Genomic DNA, 22,212 nt, shown 5'->3' on the forward strand with positions numbered 1-22,212 from the left:
TTGCTAGATACTAAACAGGAATTGAAAAGTTGGTTTTATATTGGTCACCGCGATAATCATAGCAGAATAAAGTAAATATCGGGTAAGAAGCACTTGAAATAATCGTTGTCGCTTGGTGGTGTTCAGTGATCGGGGAAAATGAGAAAGCTGTGGCTGAGCGAAACGTATAAAACGATGTTAGTTCGACCACTCTCTTCAGTTCGTCTAATATCTGACCTATCGACGTCAACGAGCAGACTTGCGATGAATAATTCGGTAAATTGCTATTTCTCTTAATTATCGTATCATTGTGATCTGTTACTACGTTAGAAAACAATAGCAAGTTTAAAACGTTAAAACGATATCTTACACTTTTGTTGTTTTTATAAAAGTGGTCTGAATACTACCATTTTCATCTCAGGACATATGGTCAAACCTGTTAAATATTTCAAAAATATAACATGCTTGCTTTATGATCTAAAATTAAAATAAAGGTAACGTTTGCTACAAAGAGTTTGCTATGTTCATTTTTTAAAGCATGGTCTAAATATGAAGAAACCTAAAAAATAAAGTATTTCAAAATGCAAACTCTGATATTTAGATTTCTTCCTCTGAATATCTGAATGTGATTGTAAATTAAAAATTGGTAAAAGATGTCAGGGTACAGATCTTTGCAAATAATACTATATAGCTCGAATGGATACAATGCTATATTTAAATTTTTTGGAACTACACTACGTGACTTAAGATCTTTCAACATATTTCAGTCATGGAAGTCGATAAAGTGTAAATAATTATGATCTTAAATTTTTTCGAATATCTCTGAAATTAAAGCCGAGCGACGGTTATATCTACAGAGAAAATTTGTTCAGAACGTCCTTGATAGCATATTTCAAGGTCATTGAAATCGGTGAGGTGTACACTTTATAATATATTTTTTAATGCATTAACTGATTCAATTTATCGATTATTACAAAAGAGTATTAAGCTATTTAATACAGTTTAGTATAAATAATAAACTCGTGTTAATCTTCAGTTTATTTTGTCAAAAATATTTTTCGAGTTTTAAAGACATTTTAAATTGAAATTTTAAGTAATTTAATTTTGTCACGAAATATATTTACTTAAGTATACATATTTGGCGGTAAATAAACAGTGCGTGGGATAATTGAAATTTTCCTGTTAAATTTGTCCAAGGATGGGTCTTTGTAATTGCAATCCGTTACCTTGACCTTTTTCGCGTATCTCTCGGGTCTGATATTAAATAATTACGCATTCGTGCTTGAAGTGCCTCATCGAAACCTGCATCGTTACTCGAATCGACGGGAAGAAAATTATTGTACATGGAACGAACCATCTTTCCGATGTCGTTAACAAATAGTTCAGTAAAATTAACTTGAACGCAACCAAGCACTGCAGAAGTTTAATTAAGTACCGTCGATCGTTGTCACTGAATTATCTTTCATTCCGAAAGAACCTTGACTTCTTTGATGTCTTAAAGTTAAATATTGAGAAACTAAAATGCAGTGGAAAGAACACAAATTAGATTCTTTTTACAATTATAATATATGATTATTTTACAGATTTTGAAATTTTGTAGAGAGATACGTTACGTGTTTTTATTTTAGAACTTTGGAAATGTAGCAATTTGGGATGTGCAAAATTTTTAATCTAAAGATTCCAAGGTATGGAAATTTGGAAGCTGGAAAATTTGACAATTTGAGAACTCAGAACTTGTTTAGTATAGGCATTTGGAGATATGAAAATTAGAAAATTTACACATTTAAAAGTTTGACAATTTGGGGATTCAGAACTTGTTTAGTATAGGCATTTGGAGATATGAAAATTAGAAAATTTACACATTTAAAAGTTTGACAATTTGGGGATTCAGAACTTGTTTAGTATAGGCATTTGGAGATATGAAAATTAGAAAATTTACACATCTGAAAGTTTGACAATTTGGGGATTCGGAACTTGTTTAGTATAGACATTTGGAGATATGAAAATTAGAAAACTTACACATTTGGAAGTTTCGCAGTTTGAGGATTTCAAATTTGAATATTTACAAATTCTTAGTCTGAGAATCTGAAAAATTGACAAATTGAGAACTAGAGAATTTGACAATTTCAAGCTTACAAAATTCCCTAAAACTGAAAGCAAAGGAAACCTCTGTTGCAGCTTAATCCAGTACTCTCTATAATACTTGAATATCCTTTACAAATCATGATACCAAACTTACATAAAAATTAGTCTACCTGATTCAAATTTTAACTAACAAGGAGTTAAATATCTTATACTATTTCAGATAGTAACGTTGCTTCTGCTATGCGGCGTTTATGGTGTTTTGGCCGGGCGTCGCTACATCGCTATTCCAATCGATGGTGTCGATGTGATCGAACTGAGTCCCGTCTCGATACCTGTACCCAGGATCACTCGACAAACCGAGGCATATATACCCGTAGAAGTTCCTAATGTCTCTCAGGAGGAGCTGAAGAATCCTCGAGCTGAAAGATCGACCGCTCACATCTTGGATTACGTGGATTTCGGTGGACAAACTAACTCTAATGGCGCATTCAGTTGGTACGCTGATTACCCAGCTCATCATTGATCAACCTAAATCGATAGACCCTACAAACGAATGTACGAATCTACGAATTCGAATTTCGAAACTCAAGGAATGGAAATGTTATACGTATACTCAATCATTCTATCGTTTGATGAATTTTCACCCAGATCCACTAATTGACTATGGTACAATGATTATGATCGAATTCATACTTCAAGCTTCTGTTATTAAAAATTTCTGATATTTGCAATTTGTAATATTTAAAAATGATTTCTTGTTCATTTACGATGGAATGTTTCTTTTTTATTAATTAGTTGTAAGTTTGAATATACTGCCAAAACTGTATGGATACAGAATTCTTTGTTATTTTAGTTTGATAAGGAATATTATACGTTATACATCGTTATCGCAGTTATCGTTTCAACTGATTACTGTTTGAATAAAATATAAGGAATATTGTTGATTTCATAACCTTGCTTTAACGAGTATTCATGTAAGCATTATTTAAATGATATACGTATGTACTTGTTATTAAGATGTATACATTGTTATATTCTGCACTTATTATGGAATGACTGCTTTTAGTTATTGTTACAATAAAATTGATTTTTGAGAATTTTTATTACTAGTTATATTGATATTTGAATTTGATAATATTGAACGTTATATTATATTAAATTGTGTGATTAATATAGGTAATTACAATCACAACATTTTAATCGACAAAATTGCAAATTCTTGAAATTAGTCTTTGATTGAATAATCAGGGAAAGCCTATAAGTTATTAACACTTTAATGGCCGCGCGCCTACGCAGTCAAACGTTGCCAGGGGTAACATTTCTAAAGAATTCATTTTAACAAGCTCGATGTAAATTTATGAATTTATTCAACATGTGCTAACATACACATAAATCAAAAAGTAACAATTTAATAAAAAATTTAATAATACACAAACAGTTTAATTTGTAAAATACGGTAGCTTTGGATACGACACGTAGAGCCATTTGCTCTATAATTGGTGCACCAATGTAGTGTAAAATATAAAATTAAAAACAGGGAATAAAACAATAATTACCTAAGATCAAAGAGGTAGCGGTGAAATAAGAGGCCAATAGCAATATCCACATTCATAATTCACATATTGTGTGAGTGACCACTAAAGTGTTAATAAATACTAAATATCCAGTTTTTACATTCTAAAACCATAAACTCTATTTATTCTAATATCCTAATCACAGTAGTCCATTAGTTTAATAACAAAACATGTGGTAAGCATTCAAAGTTACATATGTTCGAATATGTCTGTCTGAGCGTTACATATGTACACGCATTACCATCATCGAATCAATATACTCACCTCGGAAACCACTATTCCAATCGAATATATTTACATAGTCGTAACGCAATTGCTATGCATCAATTTTACTGACAACAGCAAAAATTTGAAGAAAACACAGGAAACAAGGATGGATGGGATTTCCATGTACGAATTCTATGTAACTTAAAAGTATTCAGAGTAATAATATTTTTATTTTTCCGGTATATCATACCCATTGTTACAATACAATAAATAGCGAGAGAACGACAGTATCCTTGTGTCTCTTATTTTTTTTGTTTTGTTTTACGTTAATATCTATAGCTTTTTTAGGTACAATGATAACAATCTCGTCGAGGCGAACATCATTCCTATCCGAGGCGGAATTAAATTTAACGAGCCAACGATTTTCACGAATCACGAATCCTTTAAGTACCTTTATATCTCAGCCATCTCGAGAGCCGGCAACAAACGGTGAGAAACGATAGGATCGATTGGAACGCTCGTTATTATTCTCGTCACGCTCTTCCTTTCGATCTCGTTTCGGTTTCCTCGCTCTTTTCACGCTCGTTTTAACTCAAATTTTCACGAAATCGACGAAACACGCGACGATCATCCTTAGTCATTATCATTTGTAAGTACCGGTGGATGCAGGAACGACTTCTGGACAATTAGGCTCTTTTTTTTATAAAATCTATCAAAACAATGTTTCTTCAAATTCAACCTTCAGTGCCACATATGTACAGAAAACACACACATATCTATACATATGCATAGAAAGGTAAATGTTTTCTATTTTTTAATGATTTTGATACATGCATAAGAAGATTCAAGTTATGTAATTTCGATTATAATAATAAAATTATGAAGAAGAAATCTCGTACTTCTAAATATTACAAATAATTATTAATCCGTAAAAAGTTTATAACATGTCAAAAATTAAAATTCATAAAGAGATACTTTTTTAAAAAACTGATTTTTGACATTGAAGCCTTTATTGCATCCAACAGCACACTTTTAGTCAATGAAATAGATCGAGCGTATATAGTTGTTTTTCTATGATAAAAAATATTTCAGGAACTTAAGAGAGTGAACAATATTGTCAGCAGATTTTCTTAAGTAGCGGATATGAATGATTTTATGAAATCCAAAATACACAATACAACCAACAGACTAACCCTTCGTTGACTTTTCCAGTTTTATGAGAAAATACATTTCTTAGTCCTTTGAAATAATAATTAGAACATAATGACATGTTTTTGCAACGAAGGGTTAACTATGAATAATTTTTGTCGCGCAGAACAGGTCGAGCTTACGAGAATCTCAATTATACATACGAAATTAAGTTATAAATGTTACAGTAGGGGAAACCTCAGCGAAGATTTTATATTCAAAATTTGGCGCGCGATGTGACGCGATTTCGAGAGAAGTCGTTCTGATCTTGAACCGAATCGACTCTGAAGAATTTAATTTTAAAAATTAATAAGTTTGTGAATTTCATGTTTAGAAATTTCTAGTATTAGAAATTTTCAAATTGCCAATTGTATATCTCCTATATATCTTCTAGATATATAATATCTAATATATTAATAAGATCTTTTAATTTTCAATTTTAGTAATGTATAGAAGTATTCCCTCAAGTCCATCCGATTATCTCCGACTTAACCCGAAATAATCTAGCTATACAAAGGGTTTGTACACCGAACTTGCGCGACTTTTTCCGATCCAGTTAGAGCGCGAAATATAAAATACACCCGTAAAATTAAAACTAACATCATTTACCATATCTATCTTCTTGCATATTCACTTCTTTGTTATAATCTTGAGAGACGAATTTTTCTGAACGTTAAAGCAACAATGATCGATTTGATGCTTGTTCTTTCACATAATTGCTCGTATCCTGTTCCGCACTAAGGCCTCCACGTAAATACACAATCATAGCTAGAACATTGACGATCGTTGAAACACTCATTATTTCTTAACGTTGTGATTTTTTTACGGCGTTCAGGTAGATCGTTTCGCGCGAAAAAAACACGATGTTTGTCGCTGGTCATGGCGTTACATTACGTAAACGTATCGTGGCTTAGAAACGTTTTTCTATGATAACTATGAAATCACTCCACTTTGAACGCATTTTCGTTTGACAATCGCTCGCAGGAAAGAGAAATAGGGTAAACTATATAATGATTGGCACTTTAAACTCTATGTTTAAAAATTTATTCAATGAATTTGTATTTTACGTCCATAAACTAAAACCAGTTAAGTAAAGATTTATAATTATGAAATATACTATAAGTACAAGAAATTGATATACGATAATTTTACGACGGAGTATGAAATTTTATACAAAAAACATAATCCATGGCTTTTCCAAATTTGACAATTGAAAAAAGTTAATTCAAGACATAATGTAATAATTAATATAGTGCCAAAATTGATATAGCTTACCCCACATGATCGCGTATGTACTTAGAAAAGTAGATGAAAGTATAGTAAAAAAATTATTCCTTCTTTTTGTACTCAATGAAAACATTGGTCCATTTGTACAAATTTATAAAAATCAAAGTAAACGTTCTCATAACGTACCGTTTAAAATTTGAACATTCATACGTGCAAATTTTTCGTACGTTCCAATACTCAAAAATAAAACCCCAATTTAAACAGAACAGATGCTTTGTGCGGAAGTGAGTCGAAAATATAAAATGAAGGAAGTTCTACTTTCGAGGAAATTGAAATACCGAACGTTGTTCCATTTAACAATGGAAATTGAACAACGTTGCATAACTATTTTGCAGCGCGTTGCCATAATTTATCTGAATCACAAACCCACGACGCAAAACTTTGGAACGGGGATAAAGAAGTATCTTAAAGCACAATCGCGAACGTAACGCGTTGTATTGAATGTATAATATAACGAGAGCTATAAGCGTACGGTGGTCGAACACGTTACCGTTGTACTTAAATGGCATTAAATACGGCACTGAGGCACGTGTTCGTCTCGCAGCGTTGAGCATAAACGTATTAGGTGTGTCGTGGAGGCAGATTTATAAGTCGATGCAGTTCTAACGAGATTCAACACGGAAACGAGCAACTGAACGTTTTTCTTGAGATTCTACAAAGTTAAGTCGGCGGTTCCGTAGATGCTAGCGTGTGTCACAGAAGGGTGCTTACTCTGGATTCTACGTTTATTTCTCAATTTTCAGATTTGGAAATTTCGAAGTTTGGTTATTTGAAGATATTGAAGTTCTGCAATTTGATGAGCTGAAAGTTTGATACTATAGTATAGAAATTTAGAAATATGGAAATTCGAGAGTTGGGTATCTTGAGAATTTGGAATTTTGAGAATTTGGAATTTTGAGTATTTAGAATTTTGAGAATGTGGAATTTTGAGAATTTGGAATTTGGGGAATTTGGAAATTTGAGAATGTGGAATTTTGAGAATTTGCAATTTTGAGAATGTGGAATTTTGAGAATTTGGAATTTTGAGAATTTGGAATCTTGAGAATTTGGAATTTGGGGAATTTGAAATTTTGAGAATGTGGAATTTTGAGAATTTGAAATTTTGAGAATTTGTAATTTTGAGTATTTAGAATTTGGGGAATTTGGAATTTTGAGAATTTGGAATTTGGGGAATTTGGAATTTTGAGAATTTGGAATTTGGGGAATTTGGAATTTTGAGAATTTAGAAATTTGGGAATGTGGAATTTTGAGAATTTGGAAATGTGAAAATTTGAGAATATTGAAGTTTTGAGAATTTGGAATGTTGAAAGTTTAAAATTTTGAGAATTTGATATTTTGAGAATTATGAATTTGAGAATTTTTTAAATTTGGCAATTACTAATTTAGAGAATTCGAAAGTTCAGAAAGTTGAATATTTCATGACTTGAACATTTGTAAACTGAAATCATAATTACTGCCTTACAATTAATCTAAAAACCTCTGAACGCAAATATCATATTTCACAACAGGGGCGGTATAATTTTGCAAAATTATTCTTATGGTCCCCTATAATTTCCGCTTCATGAAAAATAGAAACTGCGATCAATCTTCTAGAAGCATAAAATTCGCGCATAGAATTACTTTAAAAAAAAAAAACCGTGATCTCAGTAATCGTTAATGTTAACTTTTCAGACTTCTCTATCCTTCTTTCGAACAAAAGATATTACGTACAGGTAGATGGTATCGTTTCGCATAACATAACTAAATTTACTCGTAGTCACGCGAGATAGGTTTCGTATCCACGAAGTTGTTGGCCGACGTTAGAACCGTGCGCCTCGTGGCAGCTGTTGCAAGAATAAAAAAAAATGAACGGAATTAATTGCAAGGCTTTTTGCTTCTGACATTATAAACCATAATAACATCGTTGATAAAGCTACGTTATCGTGCTCGTTTCCACAAAGTTACACATTTTAACCTTTTACTTTTGTATTTAAATGCCATCGCACTGCTTTGAAAATTTCCTTCAGCATCGCTATCTTGATAAAAGGCAAATTTTTTTGTTAATAAATTAAAATATTTGAAAGTAACATGTTTCTTATACTGATATTACTGTATGTATTTTAATTCGTATTCATTATTTTGTTCTTTACAGTTAGAAATTGGTAATTGCAATTCTGTAGGTATTATAATGCATGACATTTAGTTTTCATTATTATCAAACAATTTCTTCTCAAAATAAGAATGTCTGACTGTAAATCTATTTTATTTAAATGTAGGTGGTACATGTAAGTAAAGAAATATGATTTATTTTAACAAATTTTTGTTTTGAATGACACACTTGATGCATTTATTGTTACGCGTATTTATATTCAAAATTTGGCGCGCGATGTAGCGCGGTTTCGAGTGAAGTCGGAAAAGATCAGTTCCGATCTTAAATCGAATCGACACTGAAGAATTTAAATTTAAAAATTAATAAGTTTATAAATTTCTGGTATTAGAAATTTTCAAATTGCCAATTGTATATCTTCTAATTTTCAATTTTAGTAGTGTATAGAAATATTACGAAGTATTCTCTCGAGTTCATCCGATTATCTCCGACATAACCCGAAATAATCCCACTTGTTTTAAACGACATACCTAATGCATTTATTGTTACGCGTTAACATACCGGAACGAATTCGACCCACAAGAAAATGAACGTGAGCCAGGTACAACAGTTTGCTAATATTAGCTAAAAGCGTGGAACCGATTTTGCGTATTAATTATCGCTATCTTAATAATCCATGGAAAATGATACGAGTACAAAATTATTATTGTACTATAAAATCGTAACTCTGCTAACTTTGTGAACTACAACGATCTACAGCTATTGGCTGTGAGCGAACAGCGCAAGACGAGATAATTGCGGTTTAAAATTAACGCGGAATTAAGACAGACATAAATCCCGAAATATGGAAGTTTAAAATAAAATTAAGCCTCTGCTAATACGTTGCTAATTTTTTATCCTGAAAATGATAAGAACTGTAATTCTTATATTGAGAAGTTTCTACATGATCAAATTTTTAAATTACCACTTCAAGTTTTTAGGTTAAAAAATTGTTAAATTACAGAAGCCGAGAACACAGTTGGTATAATCTTCTCATACATGAATTTTTTAATTAACGATAAAAATTCCAAAATACTTTCAGAACTTGTACTGCTCATAAAAAACAGTCTCTAACATCAACAAAAATTATGTACTAAGTTGTCAATGAAAGTAGAGAAAAATCAATTTATCAAAGGTTCTCATATGTGATCACAATGAAAGAATTAAAAAGGATTAATTTAACCCCCATAAGTCAAAAAAGAGTTCCAACTGAGAAACTTCGTATTTAAATTTTCCCTTAATATTGTAGCCATTCCTTTGCAAAGAATTTAAGTCTTTACGTCACGATTAAAAAATGAGTAAAAGTATCCAGATTTCGGGATTTAACGCAAGATAAAGATACAGGTACTAGACACTATGCTTAAGAAGCAATCAGAACGTCGATGATTCTTCAACCAGTGATTTTCATCGTCCTATGCACCAATCTTGCACGATAAACGTGATTCTCTTTTTTTTTCATAGTACATACATAAATTCAATTCCAGTTGAGTAACTTACGTTTCCTGGGAATCGAGACGCTAATGGTAGATTACGGACGACATTCGTCCTTGATTCTACCGCCGTTATTACTCTTCAAATTATGACAACCAACCGCGAACGGGCTCAGAAGTTACTCCATACTTTCTATGCATATGCAATGAATCGCATATACTAAGCGGGATACACCGTCACAATATAAAAATAACTCTACGTTTTCCGAGCTTCCAGATCGATCAAGGGTGCGAGTGAAATTTGTTGGAAAATCTAATCAGAAGTTCACTAAATTTCATCTTTCTAATTTGGCGAATAATTTCGGTGAAGAAAATCATTTTCCGAAGTTCTTTGAAAATTAAAATAATCGAGATTCTTAAGGGTGTAGACAATTTGTGATCGAAGATGGCGCTTGTTAAAAGTAAAAATCACTTTCGTATAGAACATGATTAGTTAACACGTTAGATGCTCCATGTTTGGTATAACAGAGTAATGTAGAAACAACCGTGTGTAATATGGCACACTATAATTATTTAGGATAGAATCGCGTTTTTAAACCCAACCTTTCACTTATGACCTTGGAATTATGTTGAACTTTTGAACTTTGGGATCTTTGAACTTTGCAACTGTTTGTACTTTGAAAATTTGCGACTTTCAAAGCTTTAAATCGTGCGACATTTTCGAACCATAAATTTCCGAAATTTGGAAATTATGAAACTGCAATTTTGGAACTTTGAAACTATGGAACTTCAGAACTTTGGGGTTTTAGAATTTTGTAAGTTTGTAATCTTGTAACTTTGTAACTTTATAACTTTGTAACTTCGTAACTTTGGTACTTTGTAAACTTGTAAATTTGTAATTTCGTAATATTATAACTTTGTAACATAGTTTGTAACTTTGGTATTTTGAAAATTTTGAAATGACTGGAATTACGACACTTTAGAATTTCTGAACTTTAAAAGACATTTACCGATCAAGCGGCAACGAACGTGTTAACTATGAAATTTTATAAAATCTGATATACTTAACACAACCTCATTCGAAAAAACAGTCAATTATCTCTATCGAAATATAAAATTTCTCCATTAACCCACGAAAGTCTGTGATCACAGTTTCGCACAACATATTAAATAAATTAAAACACTTGCAAAAGATCCAACTGTACCGATAAAGTCTCCATCATATTTCGTTCTAGTTTCGTTCTCCCAACAAATTATTTGTCTACTTTCGATCAACCATTTCTCAACGAAACGAAAGAATATTCGCAAGTCGCGCCAATTCACATTCCATCTATCGCAGTCAATTAACTCGTTCAGATTCACAAAAAACTTAGCGAATCATCCTCGACAACCAAGCGAGTTCTTAATATAACAATTTATTCGTCGACGAGCGAACGACACTTCGTATTAGACGCCATTTGACCTCTTTCAAGGAGACGAAGACGCTTGGATTTAACCCTAACAACTAGAACTCCGTTAGTTAACTTACAGTGAGGATTCTTAAAACTGTACTGCACAACGTTATCATGTCACGTTAACACGTTGCGCAGAGAGATACAGACACGAACACATACACGCGTTTAAATATGTTCTTCCACAGCGAGTTAGATATACACAGCTCGAATTGTACATAATGTCCTTATAGCCTCTTAAATCTTTCTAATTCTGTCCGACGATAATGTACACGCGCAATGTAGCCTCAGTCTGATGATATTTCATCTTAATTCTCTGTTCACACCTGGGTAATCGTACCAGGTCGCATCAGCGTCGCTCATTTTTCCTAAGCCTAATTCACATTGGTAGGATCAGTAACTTGCCTACGTATCTTTCACGTTTTTATACCTTTTACCTTGGTTTACATTGATAGAGTAAATGGGAAGTTGCTTGCCTGTGTAAGGTATTATTCCATTTTTGGTCATTTTAGTTCACGGTTTTTATTGGTAGTGTAACGGTTAGTGGAAGGTTAGTGATAGACTTTACTACAGTGATATAGTGGTTTACTTAAACTTTGGTACTCTAAGAACTTGTTCAGTGGTTCATATTAATTGGTAAGCGGATCCTTACTAGTATGCTTTATCGTTTAGTATATCAAATTGGTCCTTATTGTCTAATGGCTTGGAAGTATTGAACTTTGGGTCTTTAGAATTTTGGAACATTTAGAATGGCAGAATTTTTTAATATTTCAATTCTGAAAACTGTTGGGACTATCAAGGTTTGAATTATTGAAAAAAGTAGAAATTACTACACCACAAATAATTTGTTGCTTAATCACGACCATTTCCAAAAATGGTCATTTAAAGTAAACCTTAATTTTGTATTGTCATATTGCAAAATTATTTATTTGATATATACACAATTAAATAAATTTTTCCTGCTAGAGCTAGCATACTACCATTTATTCAACCAACCACTTGCCTGACCGTTTACACGATTATAATAAACGGATTTCTTTTACCAGCTTTATACCTTATCTAATAAACCAATTATCGTTCAACTGCTTCCAGCAAGTTTTATTTAAAAATACGTTAGCAAGTTACTTGCGCTAGTGTACTACCACTTGTCCTAACGATGTAAACCAGGCTTTAAATTCGGCTCGCGTTTTTTTCCAAAATATATAACGCAGATACACGAAATGCGAGAATACGAAAGATTTCGTACGCACAATTTACCTTACATCGAAAGAAACTAATGAATTCTATTACGATAAAACCCCATTTATCTAAACGCATAAAACCAAGATATGTTGTTAGGATAACACAGTAGTTCACGGTTTCTTTCTTACATGAGTAATATCTCATTTTACTACACAGTTCACGCAAGTACTCATTTGCTGTTATGGAATGTCCACAGTTTTTACCGCGAACATATAATCAGGTTCAGCTTGCGACGATGGTGTCATTAGTGAAGCCAAAAAACAATATGGCGACTAGTAAAGACCTTGTTCACGTGCAAACATATACTTCTTCTTAAAGTATAGTTTATATGCCTTAGAATGTTGTTTCAGTAATGATGTGTTTTTTTTTTTTAAAAGAAAGGAGCGTTGTTTATTAGAAACCTTGTCCTAAAGAAGACGCATTAGAAAAATAGGCGGAAAAGTCGAAAAAGTCGTGAAAGTTCGGTGTTTATTGAAAGGTTGTAAAAGTCGTTTTATTTTAAAAGTTCTGTGTTTTTGCTAAATAGTGTTAAAGTTAAGTTTTGGTTTGTTAATGTTTGTGTTAAGGTTTTTTCCTTGTTAAATAATAAAAAGAGTTTTCTTTTGCACAAAACCATATCAAAACGGTGCAAAACCATTCTTGTCATTTTAATTCCTACAGTAAACACTGAGTACAAATACTTATATGTATAGTTAATAAGCCGAAACAGTAAATAAAACACTAGATGTGTACATGTAGATTTATACTCCCTTGTATGATGCATGTTGATGATATACTGGATTAGTTCATTAAATATCACGTGACATTAAAAACAAGACTATGTCAGTTGAATACAAACAGAGCAACAGAATTTTCAAGATAAGATTATTCAAGTTTCATAAAATTTAATAGTTCTGCTATTAAAGTTATTATAATCTTTGTTACAGATTAATCAACTTTATACAAGTATTTGTCTTCATTTATAAAACATTTTAAGACTAAGACTCGTAAATAGAAATTCAGTAGAAAGAAATGTGTGAATATGGCTGTCGTGTAGCATGCGTAGTATACTCCCTACTTCAGACGCCATGTTGATTTCCTGGCTTCATTTCTACATTCTCTTCCATATATTTAGGAGCGCCTGATTATATGATGGTGGTCTTTTAAATCAGAGACATAAACTTTGACCGAATTTACAATGCATTTGGCTGCTCATCGTACACAATGAGGGTCGATACGAACGAAATAAAATTCAGATAAATAAAGTTTTATCGTATTTTAGAATCGTAACCATTCGAATTGGGGTATGCTTTTCACTTCGAGATCGTTGATTATCACCGACGAAGCTTTATCACGGGTTGACATTTTGCAGCTCGAGTCGCAACGAGGAATCGATATTGTCGCTTTCAGTAACACGTTCACGTGACAGGATTTGCTTGTAACGGATGCTATAGACAACGAGACGATTCTGTTCTATAAAGCGAATCGGAGGTTGATACCATATAATGTCATTTCGTGGCGAACTTTGTTGAACTAGTACTTAAACTGAACTTGAAGACACGACGCGATGATGTTGATTGAACATCTTTAACTGATATTGTCGTTCGTAATTAGATTTGGTAGAAGGAACTTTAATAGAGTTTCTATCTCGAGTAATTAGCTTTCTACTTCCTTTCTGAAAAAATATCATTTCGAGTATTTATAGAAATAAAAGTATCGTACATTTTCTTTTACAATGAGAGTGTACGATTTTGGGGACGCAAATTTTGCGAGGGACTTCAAAAACTTTCAGTACAAAAATTGATAAGTGGTAAAGTTTAAGACAACTTTGCTAACCTGAATATTGTGATCATATTTCAAATATCAGACAAGTGTCAAACATAAAATATCTATCAAAAAAGCGTTTCATCTCATCCAAAAGATTCTTTTTTCGAATATTACTGAAATCTGTCTACGTCAAAATCTAAAAAAATATATCTTCAGCATCGTCGAGCAGTAAAACACCCTCTTCCTACTGTTACAATTAAAAGAACGCTTCCAACGTGTTTTCTTCTTTGCTCGAGTAAACCTCACAGTCTCGAGAACGATACAAAAATAGCCTCGTATACAGAGCAGTTTTCTCCTAATAATGTATCACATACACTGCAAAACAGACGTCAACGTTGTTTGTTCGGAAGGAAAGGGTGCGAATTAATTGACAATAGCGAATCCTTCATTGCGATCGCGATGACAAGAGACAGCGGCGATCTCCTCGTTTTTACGTTCATCAAATTCGCATTCAGTCGATCGTGAGATTCGGTTATCCATCAGAGATCCATCGGTATGATTTTGTGCAATTATTCGAGTGACATGAAATCGTGGCTCGAACTCGAGCGATAATAATACTGAATACTCGTTACCAGGTGGACATCGTTTGCAAAGATCGATAACTACAGATACGTTCTACGACACAAGAACGCATGTCTGACATTTAATCATTCGCATCGATTCTCTTGCAATTTTTCGTTAATTAGAATTTACGAACGAGCACTGCTTCAAAGTGAACGTTGTTCGATCGTCCGCGATACGATCGGTGAACTTAATCATAAAAGTTTAGAACACGTGAAAGAAGATAAACTATCGGGTGTAATTAAAAATGATTAAACGATATTTTCGTTCGGAAATCGTAATAAATATACCCCGTTGCGGGAGTTTTAGAAACGTCTGTTTCTGCAGAAGAGTCTACTCTCCGCGGTGTTAAGTAGTGTTTCGTAGCTCGTTACGGTGATAAAGAAATGTCACGTACCCGTTGAAATCTGCCGGGAGGTCGCATACATACGTGTCACCGTTTCGATTCACATGGTGTACTGAGACAGTAGAATTCGAGGAGTCGTTATGTTTCTCGGTGGTTCGGGTCAAGTGGTGCACCAGGCCAGGATTACCTTCTTGAACGGCACGAAAATCGCGCGATCGGGATCACTGAAACATAAAAGACAATAAAATCATGATAAACCTTTCTTAAAACAGGGCTCTCCTTGCAGGCAGTCCATCTTGAAGATGGCTCTCTCTTATGATCTATCAAATTCTTAAAGTTATAAATTATACACTCTACTAATTTGTGCAATTGTACATTCTGAATTCCCAAGTTCGAAAAACACATTTCTCCCAAATTCGTAAAATTATACAGTCTAAATTTCCCGGCTCGAAAAATTGTAATATCTAAAAATCCAAATTCGAAGATTTAAAATTTGTCACTATCTAAATTCCTAAACTGAGAATTTGAAAATTCTACATGTAATCCTCAAAATTTAATTTGAGTCAAAATTCGACCCGTTCCAATTTCCGACTTCACCCGAATATATTTTTAAAATTCCTCCACGTTTCAATTTAACCAAGAGCAGTCTTCGAGTACATCAAGAGCAGTGAATAATTTACTAAGACTACAAATATTTTTCTATTTCCTAAAATAACAGTTGTTTAAGACAACAGGAAATTATGCAGCGGAGTTTAGAGGCTAACTCTGCATCATTTTGTGAAATTGACCCTACACTGGATTGCCCTTACGTTGTTGAGCAACGCGTGCACATATGTACCTATGTACATACATAGATGCATGTACACCTATGCAGGTTACGTGCAAAGTCAGAATGAGAGAATTGCTTTTGTCACGCAGCTCGTACAAGACGGCTTGTTACTTGGAAAACACGGTGCAATTACGAAATTAAATACTAATCCAGATTCGATTTAGAAAAGGCTCTCGCTATTTGTACGACGGCGATTTAATTGATAACTCTTTAAAGATATCGTGACACGTCGTTTTGTTTCGCGTATAAACGAGAAAGGAACGCCTCTCGAGTTAATTCGCTCGTATCACGAAAAAATTATTTTCTGTAACTGTAATTGCTGAAAGTAAAATATATTTGATAAGAAACTTTCTGTTTAAAAAAATGCAGAATTACATATCATTTCATCTACCTCGAAATGAAATGCAAATTTTTATTAATTCTTGAAAGAAAGGTGATTTAAAAGGAACGGATATGCTGTAACAGCTCATATAATTTTATATTCCTTTTTATATCGAAAAAGCTATTACTAACTTTCTAAGCAAATATTCTGTACTTTATTTTCATAACACAACAGAACGATAAGTTTTTAAATCAAAACTGCACATTAGAATAATAAAAGAAATTAAGAATGTTGTAAACTAAAAGGTTATAAGTGAACTGTTAATAAAGTATTTAACACGTGAATTGTAACTATCCATACACAATAAGCGTTAATAGAATTTTATTTTGAAAATTCTATCGTTGCATCGTTAACATTATTTTCGCTGCGGTAACAATGCAGAATTGCAACAAAGGCAGTGTGTTAATGAGTACTGCTAACTGTGAAAACGGGACCAACGTTCGTTCGATAAAAGACCTGGTTATTGTTCTAGTGGCGCAACGAGGCTTGTTTCATAGAAGTCGTTCACTTTACGCATGAAAAACGGTGTATATTCCGTAACATTAAAATTTAATGTCGACGACGAACGAGTCTTGACACACTGCCAACAACTCTCGTTACATAGCTTATGACTTTATTTCTTTTCCCTCACATTTCATATAATCCTGAGAAAATTATGCTTTCTTGCAGCTGTTTCATTTAAATTGGAACAAATATATTGTACCAACATTTGTTGCGTATTGTAATACATTGCTTTACTTTATTAATGATATATGTTTGCTATGTTACATTATATTATTTGTTACTGACCATAATAATATATCAATATTTAATTATAATTGCAACTTATAATACTGACATAAATAGTCATAGTTTTAAAGAAAATTAGTTTGAACATTCTGAACTGCTAAAACTATAAGAACATTGTGCACATGTGAAACTACCATAGATGTATACTTGTGAATAGAATGTATGCAGTATGCATACTTGTCCATAAAATGTATGCAGTATGTATGCATACTTATGCATAAAATGTATGTAGTATATATGGATACTTGTGCATAAAATGTATGTAGTATGTATACTTATACATACATGTGAAAACTGCCATAGATATCTGCACATGTACATTGACTTCTAAAGAGTCTTACAATCTCGTTACATCATGACAAGATTATACTCGAAGAGTTAAAATAAAATATTGTGCTAAAAATACAATAAACCATTTCCGTATACATATATACCCTTGTAAGTAAAAATACTCACCAATCGAAGAATCTTCTACCATGAAAAGTGCCATCGGAAGAACCGTTCAAATGTGGCAACTCCACGCCTACATGGGTCTCCTCGCGACCAGGTACAGGTCCTACGTATCTGACTCGACCTTGCAGAACTTTGCCTTCCGGCGATATAACCTTCACGAGATGATCCGGCTTGAGATCTCTTGGTATCTGTGAAAATAGTGGTTCCGAGAACATAAACAAACGCTTGTTTAACATTGAAACATGATACAACTGTGTTTGTCTTTGCCAATTAAGTCAAACATCGACATCATAACTAACTGCATCATCTTGTCTAATTTGTGTCTCGACTATGAGTTATAACTTGGTCACAAGCTAATATATCACAGAAGTTAAGTACGTTAATGTATATTTTACTTGGCCGTTACAACTGTAGCGATTAAATTTTACCAAAGCTATATTTTTCTTAATCATTAGTTTAAGGTATATTAACTGTGGTATTACAACCATAGTATTTATTGTAGTACCTGTAGTATTTATTTATTAAAATGAAAATGATAAGGATAGATTTCCGTTTTCGATGATGACCATTTTCAACATGTGTTAAACTTCAAACATTCATAGAAACTGATTAGTTAATTGAGGTGCTATGATATAACGTTATCAAGGAGTCGAATGTGATCGAATTAATAATCTAACTATAAATCCAACTATATAAACCTAACTATCTTACTGTGAAATATTAGTGTTCCAGAATTAAATTAAAGTTGAAATTTACCTTTGGCAGGTACGGTCTAGCATCCTGCGGTGGATGCCAGTCGCGAATGAGATCAGGCTCGGAGTAGCGTCGGGTGCGTCTCCGTCTGGCCGCCTGTTTATTCCAATAATCCGAACTGACGCCGCTACTGGAGATCGTCAACATCGAGTCGATGCTTCGTCGCAAATAATCCTCAGCCTCGTCGATCAACGACTCGGTCGAATCGCCGCTGTTTTCACCGGTAGCCAAATCCGATCGTAAATTCGGCAAGCTTCCACGCGTCATTGGACATTCTGTAGACAAACATATCGCCCATTGAGAATCTGATGGCTCGTAAAATACCTAAGTACGTATCTCTTCCGCTATTCGGAAGAATACAACGTATTCGTTGCCAGGATTACTGTCCGATGCTATGAAACGTTCGGATGAATTACTAGAATGACCAGGAAATGTGTTGTGTCGCGCATTATCTGGATATTGCAGTTATAGAAATTGCAATTGTTTAAACTACCAAATGTGGTATTAAATATATAATTCAAGATGTTATATATAAACTTTATTAGATCAATTCGACTCGATTCGTTCTATTCGGCACCGCTCGCTAGACTGAGAGTTCGCAACTTCGGGCGCGGTCGGAAATCGCTTCGCGAACCGAAACCCGACGACACCCGCCGATTCGGCGGTCTCCTTTCAAAATTTAATTGCTACACAAATTTGTATGATTTCAATTTTAACTTATAGGAGAACCGATTTAATCTGATAACCTTGATCTAACTTCACGTGAACTTCTCTGACCCTAATCTAATGTGAAGACCCAGACCTAACCCTAATTTAGCGACCTTGATATAACTTTAACCTATGTTAAAACACTAACAACTGATCTAAGCTAATTAAAATTAACCATGATTTAATTTGATACTAGGTAACCCACAACGATCTAACTCTAGCACGATTTAATAAGATTTAATTTAAATTTGGCATAACCTCACGCTGACGAAACATTTCAACTTCACATATTTTCGATCTAAAGTTATATTGATTTAATCCCGTTCTAACCTCACTCCAATCTAACTTTTCGATGTAGCACACACGTATTTTTTATAGTATATATAAATTGTTACGATTTAGTGTCAGAATTTTGCTTAATTTTATTACCAGTTTCCCGACATTTAATATATTAATAAATTTCAAGGGAGAGTATTTTAATTAACAATTACCCTTCATTAAATCGGAACAGAAAGATAACACAGCGACAAGTCCGCGTAAGGTAAATCAGTTACGATTGAATTACTCGTTCCTATCCTCTAAGGTTACGTAGAAACCTGAATCTACAATACGACTTCATGCGATACAAGGTTGCACCACATGTTAATTTAAAACGATCGGCTTTGTAATTCAATTAATCGTAACTAACGCGGTCCCTTCACACGTTAGCTCCTTAACAAATCAAACTGCAATGTATCCATTACACAAAATTACAATTACTCCTTTCAATTTTCTTTATATTATTTCAAAGTTTATCCAAAGGATACCTCTTTTCCGTGCAGTTAAGCAGAAGGATATTCATCTTAAACAATATCTTACAATCCCAAAAATAAAATGAAATTAACTGCAATTATTTAAATTGAATTTATATCCAATCTGATGAAGCGCTATAGAAATCAATATTTTGACATCTTCGTCTCTGCAAAACCGTCGATAATTCATACAATATTCAACATGTTAAATTTACTAGGACATCTAGTGAGCTTATCAAACTTCTATTTCAGAGTTTAATATATAAGATTCATCGAATAAACAAATTACTGATAACAAGATGTCACTATACCTTGGAAAGTAACCTTCGATCGCGTTCTCTTGGGAAGGTTTTTAGAAGTCTTCGAAGTGGTCGCTGGAGGATGCACGTGCGTAGGCGAAGAAGGCATGGAGGACCAAGTTGGTCTCGGCGTAGAAGTAGCTACCGGCACTCTCCAGGTATCAAAGGATGCCGCAGTTGCTCTCCATGAGTGCCTCCGTGATGGACCACCGACAACCTCCAATCCCGGTGATGGAATCGATGTCAAAGAGCCCCGATACCTCGACGAATAGAAGTCCGTGGAAAGACGACAGTCGCATGGACTCGGCAGTCCTGTGCCAGGATTGCAACGAGGCCACAATCCAGCTGGGGATCCTAGGGACTCGCGTCGATGAACGTCCGGTGTTCGAAGACCGCAGCCACGTGAACTGAAACAAGTCTGAAAGGAAAACAGTAGTGAAATTAAACATAAGACTTAGGGAATTTAAAATGTTTGGTTTTTGGAAAGAGAATTTGGGAATTTGAGGAATTGGGGGTTTAGATACTTGAGATCTTGGGAATTTGGAAATTTAGGGAATTGGGGATTTGGGGATTTGGAAATTTAGGGAATTGGGGATTTGGGGATTTGGGGATTTAGGGATTTGGGGATTTGGGGATTTGGAGATTTGGAAATTTGGAGATTTGGAGATTTGGAGATTTGGAGATTTGGAGATTTGGGAATCTAAGAATATGGGAATCTGGGAATGTGGGAATTTGAGAACTTGAGAACTTGGGCGCTTGGAAACTTGGAGAGATGGGAATTTGAGAATTTTTGAATCTAGGAATTTGAGGATTTAGGAATTTAGAAATATGACAATCTGGGAATTCGGGAATTTGAGAACTTGAGGACTAGGGAACTTGGGGAGTTAGGAACTTAAGAATTTGAGAATTTGGAGATTTTGGAATTTAGGAATTTAGGAACTTACGAACTTGGAAATTTAGGAATTTAGTAATCTAGGAATTTGACAATTTCTGAACTTGTGAACTTGGAAGAACTTGAAAATATCAGGACTAGGGAATTTCAATATCAATCAAAATTGAATAAAAATCAGCTCGTGTAAAAATATCCTCAGTTAACATCGTAACCTCTTCCCATTAAACAAAACAACAGAAACGTTGTGGAAAATGATATCAATTCTCGACGTAACAGGCAACGAAAACCGGTAATATAGCAAAAAAAGTAAAGCGAAGGCGGCAATTAGTCATTCAAGTTGACGAAGAGACCGTAGAATTACGACGAATACAAAAGTGAATCGCATTAACGCCGTTCCTCCGACCTTCTCCTACGCACATTGCGAAGCGTTTCCGTGTACACGTAACATACGCACACCAATGAAAGTGATATTATGCGTTTCAGAAACAGACTCCTGTGAACGTTCTAATTGTCTTTTGCGTAATGGGGGATCATTTAAAAGGCTTCTAGCTAACTTTCTGACGGAGTATCTTCATTTTCTATTCGTTCCATTTCGATTTAACCTTCACTGTACATCAATGGTGTTGGACACTGCACAAAAGTTCAGGTTCAATTTTCTCTTTTACTAGATTTTCTGTGTTTGGAGTAAATTATAATTTTAAGAAAAACTTTTTTGAATGTACGAAAGAATATTCAATCATTTTTTATATGTAAAAAGAAATTGTTTAAACGTGATATATGTTGTTAGATCACATCACATGTGTACGATATGAAAGTTTGATACTCTGTGTACAATAAAAGTTAATTTCGACTTACGAGGCTCTAAAAGTCTAGTAAAATGTATACGATCCAGCTGCAACCTTTAACTCTGAAATAACAATGACCAAATCCAAATCTGCACGCTTAAATTTTCAAATGTATGAGTCTCAGAATGTATCAGACTGTCACCTACTAATAGTAAAATGGTAAACTGGTAGAATATTAAAACAGTAGCAT

General features: G+C 33.7%; 2 protein-coding genes across 5 annotated transcripts in view; one reads left to right on the top strand and one right to left on the bottom strand.

Moving 5' to 3' along the window:
* Positions 1-22,212, bottom strand: part of LOC100876462 (uncharacterized) — a 42,560-nt gene that overhangs the window by 12,598 nt on the left and 7,750 nt on the right. For all 4 annotated transcript variants that reach the window (XM_012279469.2, XM_076535209.1, XM_003700629.3 and 1 more), the window contains 4 exons: positions 20,298-20,703; positions 18,491-18,762; positions 17,738-17,922; positions 15,333-15,505 (listed from right to left, as the gene is read on the bottom strand). In XM_012279469.2, the coding sequence (XP_012134859.1) occupies positions 15,442-15,505; positions 17,738-17,922; positions 18,491-18,762; positions 20,298-20,703 (927 nt within the window). In that variant the 3' untranslated portion in view covers positions 15,333-15,441. The remainder of the gene's footprint in view (positions 1-15,332; positions 15,506-17,737; positions 17,923-18,490; positions 18,763-20,297; positions 20,704-22,212) is intronic.
* On the top strand, positions 114-4,553 carry LOC105661791 (uncharacterized). The gene is made up of 2 exons (XM_012279466.2): positions 114-255; positions 2,285-4,553. The coding sequence occupies exons 1-2, from the start codon at positions 139-141 to the stop codon at positions 2,585-2,587; spliced, it is 420 nt and encodes a 139-aa protein (XP_012134856.1). The 5' UTR covers positions 114-138; the 3' UTR covers positions 2,588-4,553.

The sequence above is a fragment of the Megachile rotundata genome, chromosome 1 (assembly GCF_050947335.1).
Source record: "Megachile rotundata isolate GNS110a chromosome 1, iyMegRotu1, whole genome shotgun sequence".
Classification (NCBI taxonomy): Eukaryota; Metazoa; Arthropoda; class Insecta; order Hymenoptera; family Megachilidae; genus Megachile; species Megachile rotundata.